The sequence below is a fragment of the Humulus lupulus genome, chromosome 8 (genome assembly GCF_963169125.1).
Source record: "Humulus lupulus chromosome 8, drHumLupu1.1, whole genome shotgun sequence".
NCBI classification, from domain to species: Eukaryota; Viridiplantae; Streptophyta; class Magnoliopsida; order Rosales; family Cannabaceae; genus Humulus; species Humulus lupulus.
In genome coordinates this window covers 13,515,224-13,531,059 of record NC_084800.1, presented here as the reverse complement: position 1 = coordinate 13,531,059, position 15,836 = coordinate 13,515,224, and the positions used below count along the sequence as shown (strand labels likewise).

At 35.8% G+C, this 15,836-nt stretch overlaps 2 protein-coding genes across 3 annotated transcripts; both read left to right on the top strand.

Annotated features, from left to right (window-relative positions):
• Positions 1-2,260: 2,260 nt before the first annotated feature.
• Positions 2,261-6,303, top strand: LOC133794652 (tyrosine-sulfated glycopeptide receptor 1). Its single transcript, XM_062231996.1, has one exon. The coding sequence runs from the start codon at positions 2,734-2,736 to the stop codon at positions 6,049-6,051; it is 3,318 nt and encodes a 1,105-aa protein (XP_062087980.1). The 5' UTR covers positions 2,261-2,733; the 3' UTR covers positions 6,052-6,303.
• Positions 6,304-6,567: 264 nt separating this feature from the next.
• LOC133794653 (uncharacterized protein C630.12) lies at positions 6,568-13,586 on the top strand. Of its 2 annotated transcripts, XM_062231997.1 has the most exons (13): positions 6,568-7,147; positions 9,796-9,855; positions 9,950-10,128; positions 10,858-10,993; positions 11,087-11,183; positions 11,503-11,562; positions 11,651-11,751; positions 11,927-11,958; positions 12,064-12,121; positions 12,352-12,426; positions 12,497-12,654; positions 12,748-13,008; positions 13,107-13,586. In XM_062231997.1, the coding sequence occupies exons 1-13, from the start codon at positions 7,016-7,018 to the stop codon at positions 13,354-13,356; spliced, it is 1,599 nt and encodes a 532-aa protein (XP_062087981.1). In that variant the 5' UTR covers positions 6,568-7,015; the 3' UTR covers positions 13,357-13,586. The 2 variants fall into 2 exon arrangements, with proteins under 2 accessions (XP_062087981.1, XP_062087982.1); XM_062231998.1 differs by lacking the exons at positions 11,927-11,958; positions 12,064-12,121.
• The last annotated feature ends 2,250 nt before the right edge of the window (positions 13,587-15,836 follow it).

The window sequence follows — 15,836 nt, the reverse complement described above, 5'->3', positions numbered from 1 at the left end:
GATGGGATATATAGTTTTACTTTTAGAAAAATTTCAATAAATTCTGTCAACTCAGAAAGCAACATCCATGAAATGAAAATAAAAACAACAATGTAAGGAAAGCACTAGAAATAAGAGTTGAAGCGCATCTTGACCTTATCTAGTCTCTCTCACAAACAATTCACTCAACATTTTACGAAGATGAGAATTGTTAAGGAGTATTATTAGTATCCAACACCGTAAGAAAATGACTTATTGATATTGGTACAATACAATATCGAGTCCCACATATTTGAATTTAATAATATTATAAAATATCGCTAAGAGCATCTCCAACCTTGACACCTTATTTGGGGTCACACCAACATCAAATTTGGTGTCAAAAACTATTTTCACTCCAATCACAACACTAAAAACTACACACAAAAAAATATTCTTTATTATTATATTATTTTTTTAAATAAATTGAATATTATTTTTATTATTATATTAATTTATCAAAATCATCACAATTATTATATCTAATTAATATTTTAAATAAAACTACTCATTAATTATATGACAATAATACTATATAAATAATTAAAACTCGATAACTTAAAAAATCATATTGCATGTAGTAACATAAAGATTGCATCACTAGAGAAAAAATATTACATTCATAGAAAAAAAAAATATTACAATACATTAGATTAAATTAAACCTAAAAGACACACTTGAAAATATATATTTTAATTTTGTGAGTTACTATATTCGTCCCACAAGTGCTCAATTAATGCATTTCGAAGCTCAATGTGAGCTTCCTTATCCTTGATTTTTCTATGTTGAGAATGTGTACTATTAATTATAATGATAATGTGATATTTAATGTGTTCAATTTTAATTTTTTTAATGTGTTTTTAAATTTGTAATGTTTCTATTGTGTAATATTAAAAATAATACAAATATTATAATGTTTTATTTAAATTATAATTAAAAAAAATAATTTGTGGTATATACAATTTAATTTCTACATAATAAACTAAATTCTAAATTATATATATAATAATATAAATATATATAATAAAATAATGAAAGAAAGGAAAAAAAAAAAAGTATACCGTGTGCTACAGTACACGGCATATATGCTGTGTACTGTAGCCAAGACAGTAAATTTGATATATCAATGCCGCTTCGTTGGAGAGCCAACTACTGCATATATGCAATTATAATGATACGTTGGAGAAGCTCTAACTAACTATAAAATATCATCTCATGTGTTGTTGAGCAACTTAATGTGTCAAATAGCATAATTATATAAAAACGTATCAAAAACATACAAATACACTCCACATTAGTCTTCTTCGCTACTTATTTTTTGTTTTGAGGGGAGTCTTCTTTGCTACTTTGCCATTGGCCAAAACACAAATAAAATAAAACTCAGTTGTGTAGCTGGTAGGGCTGATCATAAAATCCGAAAAACCGTATAAACCGACCTTCCGAACACCAAAAAAATCGAAACCGATTAAACCGAACACCGAAAAAATCGCCAACGGCGCAAATTACCACTGTTTGGTCGATTTGAAAATTTTGTCCGGACCGACCGGCGGAACCGAAACTGACCGAACAATATAATATTATATAATTATTAATTATTAAATAAAAAAAATGAAATTATGTTCTATATATTTATGTTTTAAAAATACACAAAAATAGATTCTAACAATCCAAAAATTTTAGTTTTTTTAACTAAAACTTAAAAAAAAAATTAAAAAATTAAAAAAAAATAAAAAATTCGGTTTGGTCGGTTTAACCGACCAAATCGCGGTCCAAAACGGTCAACTTTTTTCTTTTAACTGATTTGGTCGGTCGGTTTTTGGATTGTACCAATTCAGACCGAAAACCAAATTCTGAATTTTATGTTATGAAAAAACCGCTTAACTCGACCGATGCTCACCCTAGTAGCTAGTTGGATTGCATTTCGATTTAAAAAATGCATGTGGGGGAAAAGTTTTAATATAAAATTATGGGATTTGAATTTTATTTCAATTCAATATTTTATCATCAACCCGCTCCAAGTTGGTAATTTTCTGAGACTAAAACCTCTGTCTTTGCCTACCAATGATTGTATTATATAAAAATAAAATTCATGGTTTTTATGCCATGGCATCACATTCATCCCAAGACAAAAGAGAGAGAGAGATTTATATAATAAGGAACTTTGAGAAGTCAAAAGTCATAACAAGGCAACTTTGTTTTTTTTTTTTCTTCTAACAATCGCCAACACTCTAAAAAATAAAAATAAATTCTTTTATTTTTTTAAAATAAAAATAAAAACAAAAACTTTGAGATGAGGAGGGTATCCTACAGCACACGCAAATGGCAATGGAGATAGATTATTATCATCATCATCACCATTCACCACTACTACGACCACCACCACCACCATCGACTTAGAAAGGGTCCAACAGCCACTACCAGCCGCCCACAAACAAAGTAAACGCTTTTCAGAATTCATTAATATTACTATATTTATTTATCATTTTTCCATCAACGTCACTTCCATTTCCATCTATGTCTATCTCTCTTTCTCTTCTTCAGTCAATGGAGTTTTCCTTCAATGCTATCTCCAACAACAACAACAATTCACTACCTTAGACCAAAACGACAGATGGGTTCTTCTTCTTCTGTTCTACTGATTCAATTCGTTTCTGATCATCATCATGATTAAACGCCACATATTACTCTGTTTCACCCCCTTCATAACTTCATGCCATGTTTTCTTCTTTTTCTTTTTCAATCGTCGCTTTCCCCATGAAAGATGACAAAAAGAGCTTCTTTTTGGGGATGGAGGGTGGTCTCAGTTGCAGTTTCACTCTCGGTCTCGCTCGTCAACTCCTCTTCTTACTGGTTTTGTTTCTTTTTGTGATGCCAACTTTGCTGGGTTCTTTTGGCTTAAGCGCTTGCAACATAGACGACACGGAATCCCTACTAGCCTTTTCTTTCAATTTATCGTCACCTTCTAGTGCTCTCAACTGGTCTAGGTCCGTTGATTGCTGCTCTTGGGTCGGAGTAGGTTGCGAGGTGGTGGCTGGTGAGGACCGAGTCACCCGTCTATGGCTTCCCTCTTCAAACCTCAAAGGCATCCTTTTTCCTACCCTTAGGAACCTCACCTACCTTACCCAACTCAATCTCTCTCGAAATTCCCTTCTGGGTTCTCTTCCTCCTGATTTCTTTTCTTCCCTCAACCGTCTTAAACTCCTCGACTTGAGCTATAATCGACTCCATGGGCGATTACCTTCGTCTGGTTCCGGTGCCTTCCAGACGGTCGACTTATCGAGCAATCTCTTTGAAGGGTCGATACCCGTTTCGGTGTTCCAGCCTTCGGTGACGACAGCCTCCCTTACCAGCTTTAATGTCAGCAACAACAGCTTCTCTGGTTTAATCCCTGTCTCTGACTTTTGCACGGGCAGCAGTGGTAATTTGGTTTCTTCTCTTGAGTTCTTAGACTTCTCCTCTAATGAGTTTAATGGTGTCTTCCCTCGTGGTATTGGGGGTTGCTCCAAGCTTAGGATATTTCGGGCGGGATTTAATAATCTGACGGGACCGATCCCAGACGAAATCTACAACGTTGTCACCCTCGAACAGATCTCGTTGCCTGTGAACCATTTTTCTGGACCTATTGACGGTGTTGTTCAACTGACCAACCTAAGGATTCTCGAGCTTTATTCCAATCAGCTCAACGGAACAATCCCTGAGGGTATTGGGAATCTCGCCAGTTTGGATAAGCTTCTTCTCCACATAAATTACTTCACCGGCTCTATTCCCTTATCTTTAAAGAACTGTACTAATTTGTCCACCTTGAACTTAAGGGTCAACTATCTGGTTGGGAATCTCTCTGACTTTGATTTCTCCAAGCTGCAAAGGCTTACCATTTTGGACCTTGGCAATAACAATTTCACAGGGGAGTTACCTCGTAGCCTTTACTCATGTAAGTCATTGACAGCTGTGAGACTCGCCGGAAATCAGCTCCGAGGGGAGGTCTCGCCTGAGATAATTGAGCTAAAATCCCTCTCCTTTCTTTCCATCTCTAATAACAGCCTTACAAATATCACTGTGGCACTTAAGATTCTAAAGGAAATCAAAACTCTCACCACTTTGGTTCTCTCTAAAAATTTTATGTCTGAACTTATGCCTCAGGATGATGACCTTTTAGAACCCGATGGGTTTCAAAATTTACAAGTTCTTGCTTTCGGTGGTTGTTTACTCTCTGGTCGAGTACCCCCTTGGCTTTCAAGGCTTAAGAAGCTACAAGTCTTGGACTTGTCTGTTAACCTTATAGCTGGTCCTATTCCCGGATGGTTTGGTATGCTTCCGAGCCTGTTCTACTTGGACTTGTCAACTAATCTCATTACGGGAGAATTCCCCAAGGAGCTCTGTGGGTTGCCAGCTTTGGTATCATCAGGACAGTCTGAACTGATTAACAGGAGTTTTCTAGAGTTGCCTGTCTTTGTTATGCCGAATAATGTTACTAATCAGCAGTATAATCAGCTCTCCAGTCTTCCTCCAGCCCTATATTTGTGTAACAACTATCTCAGTGGCTCTTTACCTACAGAGATTGGCCAACTGAAGTTTCTTCATGTTTTGGAACTCAACAACAACAGTTTCTCTGGGACCATACCAGATCAAATGTCCATCCTTACTAATTTAGAGAGATTGGATCTCTCCAAGAATCATCTGACTGGTGGAATCCCGGCTTCACTTAAGGGTCTGCATTTCTTATCATTTTTCAGTGTAGCATCCAATGATCTTCAAGGGCCAGTGCCATCTGGAGGTCAGTTTGATACTTTTCCTAGCTCTAGCTTTGATGGCAATCCAGGGTTGTGTGGTCCTCCATCAGTGCAGCGTTCTTGCTCTTCACAATCACCTACAACTCATCATCATCACCAACGAAGGACAAACAAAAAACTTCTTGTTGGAGTCATTATTGGGAGCTGTTTTGGCGCTTCTATTATTATAGGCGTGCTACTCTCTCTGTGGATTTTATCTACAAGAAGAATACTTCCGCGAGGTGACAGTGACAAGATAGATTTCGACACGATTTCTTGCAATTCCAACCTTGCGGTTGCTCCTGAAATTGACAAGGATGCAAGCATAGTCATATTGTTCCCAAACAATACCAAAGACATCAAGGATCTTAGTTTAGCTGAAATCTTGAAGGCCACTGACAACTTCAATCAAGCCAACATAATAGGCTGTGGGGGTTTTGGTTTGGTCTATAAGGCTACGCTAGCAGATGGGACCATGCTGGCTATTAAGAAGCTCTCAGGAGATTTGGGTTTGATGGAAAGGGAGTTCAAAGCAGAGGTTGAAGCTCTTTCAACCGCTCAACATGAGAACCTGGTTTCACTTCAAGGTTACTGTGTACACGATGGCTGCCGGTTACTGATATATTCCTATATGGAAAATGGAAGTCTAGACTTTTGGTTGCACGAAAAAACTGATGGCCCATCTCAGTTAGATTGGCCAACTAGACTAAAGATTTTACAGGGAGCAAGCTTTGGATTGGCTTACATGCATCGAATATGCGAACCACATATTGTTCATCGAGATATCAAGTCGAGCAACATCTTGCTTAATGAGAAGTTTGAAGCCCATGTAGCAGATTTTGGATTGTCTCGGCTGATCCTTCCTTACCAGACACATGTTTCAACAGAGCTCGTAGGCACCTTGGGTTACATTCCTCCTGAATACGGTCAAGCATGGGTGGCCACTTTGAGAGGAGACATGTACAGTTTTGGGGTTGTAATGCTTGAGCTGCTAACTGGGAAGAGGCCTGTTGAGGTGTTCAAGCCAAGGATGTCAAGAGAGTTGGTTGGCTGGGTTCAGCAGATGAGGAACGAGGGAAAGCACGACCAAGTCTTTGATCCTTTACTAAGAGGGAAAGGATTTGATGATGAGATAGTGCAGGTACTTGATGTAGCCTGTATGTGTGTCAACCATAACCCTTTCAAGAGACCAACCATTAAGGATGTTGTTGACTGGCTAAAAAATATAGGAACAACCTGGCAGCAGCAAAATATGGCTCAGTGAAGGGAAATTGCTTCACCCCATCCTAAGGTCATATGTGTATACTCGCACAGAATTATCTGGTTTTTACTAGTGCAGATTTATCAATATACCTGTATGTTTTGTTGATTTTATTATACTGTTTTGAAGCACTCTGATGAAACTATGATCGAGTGAATTGGTTTATAACTCGGGAGTCTACATCTTCGAATTTTCTGATAAAAGGGTATGACGAGGAAGTCATCACCAATTCATAAAGAGCACTGTTTCCTTTAACTTATGTGTGTACTTCCAGATTGTCAGCCCTTTTATGCTGCTGCCAAATATTTGTATGCAACATAATATTCATACGAATCGTCAACTTTAATAAGTAATATCCAGCAAAAGAAATAGCATATGATACTCTCTAAAAGCACAATAGAAACTGGTGATGGTTAGGCCTGGGCTTTTCCTAAAGAAATATTGTATTTTCTTGGCAAATTCCAAGACATTTTCTGGTCCCTATCTATGCTTGCTTTTAAAGATACCATTTTTACCATTTTTTTTTCTTTTCAGTATGAAACTACAATTTCAAAAGCCAATATTACAAAATTACATACTAGTTTTGATACTAGCCCTAACAATCCAAAAAACCCAATTACTATTTTTAAAGATTAGCGAAGTAGATCACCAGTCCTTAAATGGGTACAAAGGCTTTTCTCTGATGTTTGCCGTTTCTGGCGATATATATATTGTGAAGTTTTTGCTGTCTTTTCAGTTAGGACCAGGTAGTTTGTCACTTTAGTCTTTGCTGGGGTGTGTTATGTGTTACCAAATAGAATAAAAATAAATGTTAAATAAAAGGGTATCACTTTCAAGACTTTGACTTTTTAGTTCCCAGACCAACCAAATTGAAAATGGCAAAATTGCCCAAAGAAAAATAAAATAAGAGGGGGAATAAGAAGGCTTGGAGCGCGAAAAGAATAGCGGAGAATAAAAAAGAACAGATATGAAGCAACGAGAGCTGACGAGTCTACTGTGTGTGATATGGGCAGTGACTCTTCTTTATGGGGAGATGGTGGCCTATTGGGTGCCATCTCTATGGAGCTGTTCCTGGCCTCATCTCCATCACAATTCAACTGTAAGTTATTTCTTTGATTTTTTTTTTCTTCAAGGCTGAATCTTTACTTCATTTTCGGATCTGGGTCTTTTATTTGGGACGCTTGTTCAAATCTTTCATAGCTTCAATCGAAAGGAAAATGAAATTTTGGAAGTGGGGCTTGGTTATTGGCGATCTTAAATTCATCAATCAGAACTTTAAATACATCTATATATTTTTTTTGGAAAGAAACAGATTTTCTGAATCCCATTTGGAAAGAGAGAGAAAAAAAACCTAGCTTAGTGTGCACAACACGTGTGTGAAATATTTGCCTTTTATGGTAAATGCCTTCGTTAATGCGGAACACTAGAATGTATACGACTTGGTTCACTTTCCTAACGACTAAAGTTTATTATTATTATTTAACAACTACCATGATCGCACTTGATTAAGAACATTATATAAGAAGCAAAAATCAAGTATTTCCTTTCTCGCTGCATATAATTATGAATTAGTATTTAATGCGGAAGAAAGGTATTCGAAAACACTGAAATTTGTATTGAATTGATTTACAAGGCTGAGCTCCTATTATATAGGCGAGCAAAAATAGAAACAGAACAAGTATAAAACCAAGAACCTAACACCCTTAACAACTGACTGACTTAATAAGAGAAAATAACTAAGGTTTTACACTTCTGAACAGAACAATACAGTGAAATAAAACCAGTACAAGGAATGAACAAAAACGACTAAATACATAAACTATAATCCTAATAGCCTCCCCTCAAGATGGGTTGTGTAATCATCTTGGAAATATGAGTAGCGAGAGTTGTGGAAGGCAGGGGTTTGGTGAAGCCATTGGCCAATTGTTGCTGGCTGCTGTCTAAGATGAGTCGAAGAGTCCCAGCTTTAATTTTTTCTCTTATAAAATGACAATCCAATTCCATATGTTTCGTTCTTTTATGAAATATAGGATTGTTAGTGATATGGACAGTAGAATTGTTGTCACAATAGATGAATGCAGGTTGTGGAGTGGCAACTTGGAGAGCTTGTAATAGATACCGCAACTAGGTCAATTCACCAGTTGTGGTGGCTAGAGCACGATACTCAGCTTCTGCTGAGCTTTTTGAGATGGTTGGTTGTTTCTTTGATTTCCAGGAGATGAGGCAATCTCCAAGGAAAATTCAAAATCCTGTTGTTGACCGTCGTGTAATGGGGCAGGAAACCCAGTCTGAATCTGAGAAAGCCCGAAGGTTAAGGGAAGAAGAGGAAGGATGGAGTAACCCTTGTCCCGGTCTTCCTTTAAGATAGCGAAGCAAATGGTGTACTGCATGGAGATGTTGAGTGCGAGGGGCAGCCATGAATTGACTGAGATTGTGGACAGAAAATATAATGCCTGGAGGAGACAAGGTTAAGTATAAAAGTCGCCCAATTAGTATGCGTTACTGAGAAGGATCAGGGAGTAAAGTACCCGTAGTGTCATTGAGCTTCAGGCGAGGGTCCATAAGTGTGGCAACTGGTTTGCTAGCAAGGTATCCAGTGTCTTGTAATAACTGTAAAGTGTATTGCCTTTGAGAGAGTAATAGGCCAGTGGAAGACCTGGCTATTTTGAAGCCTAAGAAGTACTTTAAAGGACCAAGGGCTTTGAGCTTGAAACGAGCATTGAGGGGCTGTTGGAGCTCCTTGAGGCATGATATTCGATCAAGAGATTATTAAGGAGAAGTCAGAAACGATGAAAAGAATCATGGTCGGAAGTTGCAGGAAATTGTCGGAGAAAGGGAAGAAACTCTGCTTCATGGGAGAGAATGGCGAGAGAAGTAGGAAGAAGAGGATCGAAGGGAAAACTTAATTTTCCCGCTCTGATACCATAATGCGGAAGAAAAGTATTCCAAAACACCGAAATTTGTATTAAATGAATTGAATTGATTTACAAGGCCAAACTCCTATTATATAGGCGAGCAAAAATAGAAAGAGAGCAGTGTATAAAGCCAAGAACCTAACGCCCTTAACAAATAACTGACTTTATAAGAGAAAATAACTAAGGTTTTACACTACCGAACAGAACAATCTAGTGAAATAAAACCAGTACAAGGAATGAACAAAAACGACTAAAACAACTAAATGTATAAACTATAATCCTAATAGTATTCATTAACATTTATTTTAAGGGTGACGGTATTCAAGGAGATTGATTGGCATCCTTTGTTTAATCCATCTTAATTTTATACCTATTCATAGATATGCTATTAAACACAACTGGAAAATTAAAAAGGAAAAAATGTAAACTAGAACATACTTCTAGTTATCACCTAATAACATATCTTCTAGTTTCTGTATTTACTTCTAAGTACTTAATTAATCTTCTAATCTCCGTCAAATGTAGATCAAGAATCCTCATATCTTTGACCAGCATATTTCCTATTTTGTCTATCAAGCTACTATTCCTTATCAGTATCATCTTGTGGCTAGAACAACTACAAATTATTTATGCTTGCTTGATTGTATAGGAACATGATTCCTTCCTTGTGCATATCTGCATGTTTTGTGTGAACTCTGGGTTGGAATGTATCTTGTAATTGTAATCTACCCAAGTTACCTGGCGGATGAAATAATAATAATAATAACAATAAATAACTTGCATATTGGAGACAAGCAAGCCCATGTACTAACATTATTAATTGCAAATTCAGATAAATGGAGCAACAAATCAGCGCCATTATGTCAAAATCGCTGTTATTACAGATCCACAGGTAATCATATTTCCATTCCCTCTGGCTCTATCTTTATTATGTAAGTATTCTGTTTTTTCTCTACTAAAGATTTTCTTTCTCAATTGTTTAACAGATCATGGATAGAACATCTCTCAATCTTGCTCCAAAGTCATTTGCTTTGGAAATGGCCCAGTTCTACACTGATTTATTCATGCGCCGAGCATTTCTTTTGTCTGTTATGCCTTTTAAGCCTGACGTGATTTTGTATTTAGGTGATTATTTTGATGGAGGCCCTTATTTGTCAGATGAAGAGTAAGAACTTCAGATCTGTTTCAACTACTTCATGGATGATTGGCCTTTTTTATTTTTTTGGGCAAAAGATAACTAGCTTTTTAGTTTGCACTTTTGCTGTGTTAGTTGATTATGTCTCATTAATTATGTACTGCATACTCAATGTCAAAATATATTTGGAAATATATTAGCAAATTCACAATGTATGGTTATCAAACTAAGCTACTACTTGGTAAATTTGGCGCTGACATCACATCAATATTGTATATATATACATCATTTTTATCATTTGGTTTAACTTGAGTTTTTTCTTATTATTGAATTTTGTCCTTGTAGCTTGATTTTTTTTTCTCCCTATGCAATATAATAGTATTGAATTTGTTTAAGAAAAATAAAAAACAACATACTATTCAAAGTTGCAAATTTTTGTCTTATTAATGATATATACGAAGGTAGAATTTGATAAAATAAAATTGTCATAAGTTTCTCAATGAGACATTATCTTTTGTTGGGTGGATTAATTTGGTTTTTGAATTAATTTTTCTCATATATATAGAATTTTTTTTTATCATATTCTACTCTACCCTTCAAACATGACTTAAAAGTATTGGTGCTGCTGCAAATCTGTTCTGGACAAACTATATGGTTTACTGGTTCACTTTATTGAAAACTTTTCTAATAGAATTTCTTCTGCATATCTGCTTGATGTTTCGCGATATAGATTAGCTGTTAAAATATTTGTTTGATTAGATGGCAGGAATCTTTAAGCCGTTTTAAGCACATTTTTTATCTGTATAAGCAAGGAAAGCATAGAGATGTCAAGGTTTACTTCATTCCTGGAAACCATGACATTGGCTATGAAAGTAACCTCATTCATAGTCCAGAGGTAATCAAGAACCTTAATTCTATAAACTGTCGTGCTTTTTCAAACTATCTTGATTATTTTGTTAATTATATTCCTTGTTCTACTTATAATCAGGTTGCAAAGCGGTACGAGCAGGAGTTTGGAAAGAGAAACTATCGATTTACAGCAGGAAAAGTAGAATTTATTGCCATTGATGCCCAAACTTTAGATGGTAAAAGAGAACAAGCAACTCTTTTTTGTTTATCTACCATATAATTGTTGTTTGAACTCTGAAATTTGGATGTGATAATAATGAATGTGACGTCAGCCAAGCAATTGTTTTTCCTGGACATGGAAGTTTAATATCAATTAACCCGTAAATTAATCCTTGCAGTTGGTATCTTTACTATAATTGATCTTAATTTCTCATGGAATTTGCATTCCTTGTATAATGCAAAATGATTTATTATTGCTCTGATGGCATTTAGATGACTCTGTATTAGAGTGTAGATGACTAGATTCTTTAATTTACAATGGTAAATCATCCACAGCACATCATCAAAAGAATCAAGCTTCCTCGTCTCTGGAATTTGTCAAGAATGTATCAATGGGTATAGACTGTTGACTTATGTTTATTTTGTGTTATTAAGTTTGTGGTTACAATATAATAAACTCATTTACGTATTCTGCATGTTTTAGCTGTTCGATCTTATCCAAGGGTTTTATTGACCCATATTCCATTGTATCGACGTGATTGGACATATTGTGGGCCTAATCGCAAATCTCCAGTTATCAACCAGGTATTGATTTGTCTGTTCTTTTTTCTTGGTTTCCTATCAGTACATTTTTTTCATTATTCATTACTTCATATCATAACATTTATGTAGAGTGGTTGTGAAAAATTGTTATGGTTTTACTTTTGTCAGCACTTTTCACATGTATCTGATTGTTATTCTCTTTTGTTTCTGATTCCAGCGAGTGACGCGCACGGCTGATGGAGAAATAAGGTTTGATTATATTATTGCTTTTCTACAAAATATGCACCTGAAAGAGTACTTTGAGTTGGTGACCTCGTAGATGCATTCGGATTGATCTTTGTTTCAAATAAATAGGTACCAGAATTACATTTCTGAGGAGTCATCAGATTTCTTACTGGAGTTGATCAAACCTGTAAGTACTTTATTCTTTTTTTGTGCCTGTAAGCTGGCCCCAATACAGACTTTAGGCAGAGATTGAAACATTATAGACAGGCAGGCAACTATCTTGACCTCATGTGCAACTATGGTCTCAACTTGTAATGAAGAAGCATGAGCTAATTTATTGATTTTAGACACTTTATATTGTGTCCATGAAAAGTTTAAGTTCAAGTTGAGCAATCACTAACATGTACTTCTTTTCAGGTACTTATCTTGTCTGGTCACGATCATGATCAATGCACTATAACTCATAAGTCAACATCCGGGCCTGTAATGGAGGTATGCATCCACTTTATTTGGTTTATGTAACTCTTATTGAGGCATGATATATCATAACAATAGTCTGCAGCACACTGTAGGAACTGTAAGTTGGCAGCAGGGAAACCTGTACCCATCTTTCATGTTGTTGTCTGCTACTAACGATGTACTTTCAAACACTTCAAGTCCTGATGAAGCAATATCTACTCAGCTATGCTTTCTTCCAAGGCAAATTTTCATTTACATATGGTAACTCTCCATGTTAATTTGTAAAAACTATGAATGAATTTTATGCTTTAATTGACTTGTTCACAAACTCCCATTTGCTCTGTAATATGTCAGGTATATCGTACTATTCATTTTTACCCTTCTTGCTCTGCTGCTTTGGCCCACTAGTAGTGTGAGCTTTTGGCATTGTTTGAGCAGTTTTATGGGGTACGGCAAGCAAATTCTAAGTGACTTGCTTAGTACAACAAAAGAGAAGAACGAAGATCTAGACTGCGAGTACGAGATGATTTGGGATGCAGAAGGATCAATGCATTTGGTTAAGAAAGCCTCAAAGACTACTCTAGTAGCACGCTCAAGCGAGTTGAATCCAGAAAGGTGTGCTTGTACTTGTAGTTGGTCATTCATTTTCACTGTGTTGTGTATTTAATCTAGTAATTAGTATTTTACTTTATTTTTTGTTCTTGATCTGGCAGGGGTAGTGCGGTAATTCGGCCAACAGCCAGAAAGAATATGTCTCAAGAGTCAGAGATCTCCTTGAGTATGGACAATAATGCAGATATTGGAGTTGATCATATGACAAAATTACCACTAAGGGGCACCAAATCATGGAGAAAGATTGTGATCCAAAGATTGTTGCGCACATTCATAATGCTCTCCATCATTGCTGCAGTGAATGTACCTATCTACATGATTTTGCTTTTCAAGGACTGGATTGACCAATGATGCTAGAGTTCATTGAAGATTCACATGTGTTGCTTCGGTGGGTTTTTGCCCCCCTCTACTGTAAATGAACATTTTGCTAAAACTTTTGCATCTTATTAAGCTAGTAAAATCAGGCGAGTCACTCATTGGTGATATGAAAATTTGGTTTGATGTGTTTACTTTTGGGGGGTGGAGGGTGAGAAAGATATGTAAAAGTATTCTGCAGTTGAATAAAGTATTGATTTTATGAATCTCTAGTAAAGTAAAGCATGTTTATTTCAATTTGTTCATCAGCCCCTTGTTCAAGTCATGCTTATCCAAATATAGATATAGACAGAAAGTTTCATACTTGGTGCTTAAAGATGGGGAATACAGATCATGTAACCTCTTCTAATTTTCTAATGTTATTTAGGTCATACTTGATTAGACAAAATTGGATTTTTTTAATCATTTTATTATGAAAATAAAAAAATAATAACTTAATCTATCCACCTAGCATGAGATAGTTTAATCCCATTGAAAAATTTAGAATATTTTTATCATATTTAATCCCTCATCTACATGTATATCATTAATAAAAAAAATTACAACTTATATATCTAATTTTTTTTCACATAATTAGTTGGCAAAAAATTAACTCATTTATTCTTTTATATTTTTCTCTTATATTTCTTAATCTAATCCAATACAAGGTCCAATTCTATTCTTCAAATCACCAAAGTGATTTCTCAAAAGCACAGCACAAATAAGTAAAGTCCACTCCAATTAAATTGCATGTCGGGTCACTACAGGTATTGAGACCCTAATAGATATATTATACAAACTATGTCTACTTATTTCCACAAAAGGAAAAAAGAAAAATTTGTCAGAGACAAGATCTTTTCTTATTAGATATGCAAATACAGATATCGAACAAAAAATTTTGCTCTTAATATTTCATCAACAAGAATCATGATCTCAAGATTCCGAACCATACCTTTTGCCTTCGGTAATATGAAAACCAATAATATAAAGTAAATGAATTATGTATTAATATGTGGATCTAGTATGGTCGACAGTAGAGTTATGGGCACAAAATAATTAATAAAGATAACACTTTATTTAAGCATTATATTAAAAACAGTCGGCAAGAACATTATTTCAAACTTGACTTGGCTGTGGCTACTAAATAACACGTTGAAGTAGTCCCCACATTTTCTAAGGGGTGATAAAGATGTTGTCCCATGTAAACCCCAAAGAAAATAGTGGAAAAAAGATTATACACTTCACTTAAAAAAGATTATACATGATGATTACATTATATGATCTCACATAGCAGCTTCTCATCAGAGCCATTTTCCCAGATACAACATCAAAGATAGATACCCCCTCTTCATTTCAGCTCCGGTTGTTGAAAAATCAAGTGCATGCGGTCATAAATCTCTTCTGGTGCACCCTCAAAAACCCAAAGGGAATATATCCCAAGTCAGGTAAAAAAGAAGAAGAGAGTAGCAACACCTTAGAGAAAACCGCAAAAGACTTGCTTCCACCACACACCAATATGTGATGTGGTTAAAATAATTACCAACCGGACCGGCATAATCAGCAGACGATTGAACCCAACAGAGAAGAGAAGTAGTAACCTTAGATGTTATACTAGAGTAAAGAGAGAAAGAGAAGAGTGAGTGAGAAAGAGAAAAAAGGAGATGACTTTTTGTTTTTCTAATATAAAGACCATAGTTATAGATGACCATAACTAGTCATCTCCTTGAATATACCAGCAAAGAAGCATGGTGGCACAGCGGCGTAGAATGTAAATTCTGGCTCGCTGTTCTTTGACCAGGGATGAACATTTTCTAGAAAAGCCATGACCCTTTTTAGAAGGACCAGTCTTGGTGGTTCTATTGCAGTGTTGAATCACAACGTCCATGGTTTGATATGAATTATATTAGTATGATGGGTTTGATAAAAAGGCTCTGATAAAAAAAAGCTCAGAAGAGAGCTTTGAATAGGCCTGAGGGTTAGAGGAGGCTAGAGGGTGTGTTTATATATGTAACAGAATCTTGAAATTTGATTAAAAAATGGAAAAGGGTTGACTGGGTTTTGAAGGGAGAAGGTGAACATGGTCAGGTTCGGAAACTGAGGGATTTGCAGCCTTAGTTTTAGCATGGATTTCAATGTAGTAAAGGGGGAGTGAACGTGGGATTTTGGGGGAGTAATATTATTATATGGGGTTTGTTTCTTTTACCAAAGATGATAATTTTTTTATTTGTTTAAGAGTGATGAATTAGAAAAGTGGCAAAGGTGTGCATGAAAAGAGGGGAGTTGCTTAATCGATACAGGGCAATGGATTTGGCTTATGGGAACAGGCTCCCGGCAATCTGACCTCAATTCTGAGGTGGGTCGTTCGTTTGGTTGGATTCTACCAGGTCTCACACAATTCCCTATGAAAACTGTACACAAAAAATAAGATATAAATATATATATATATATGAATATTATATTTTTACTCTCATTTTGGC

Coding starts and splice junctions, on each gene's coding strand:
- LOC133794653 (XM_062231997.1), top strand. CDS start 7,016: ATGAAGCAACGAGAGCTGACGAGTCTACTGTGTGTGATATGGGCAGTG. Junction 10,129..10,857: donor CCTTATTTGTCAGATGAAGA/GTAAGAACTTCA, acceptor TTGTTTGATTAG/ATGGCAGGAATCTTTAAGCC. Junction 12,655..12,747: donor CAAATTTTCATTTACATATG/GTAACTCTCCAT, acceptor GTAATATGTCAG/GTATATCGTACTATTCATTT.
- LOC133794652 (XM_062231996.1), top strand. CDS start 2,734: ATGTTTTCTTCTTTTTCTTTTTCAATCGTCGCTTTCCCCATGAAAGAT.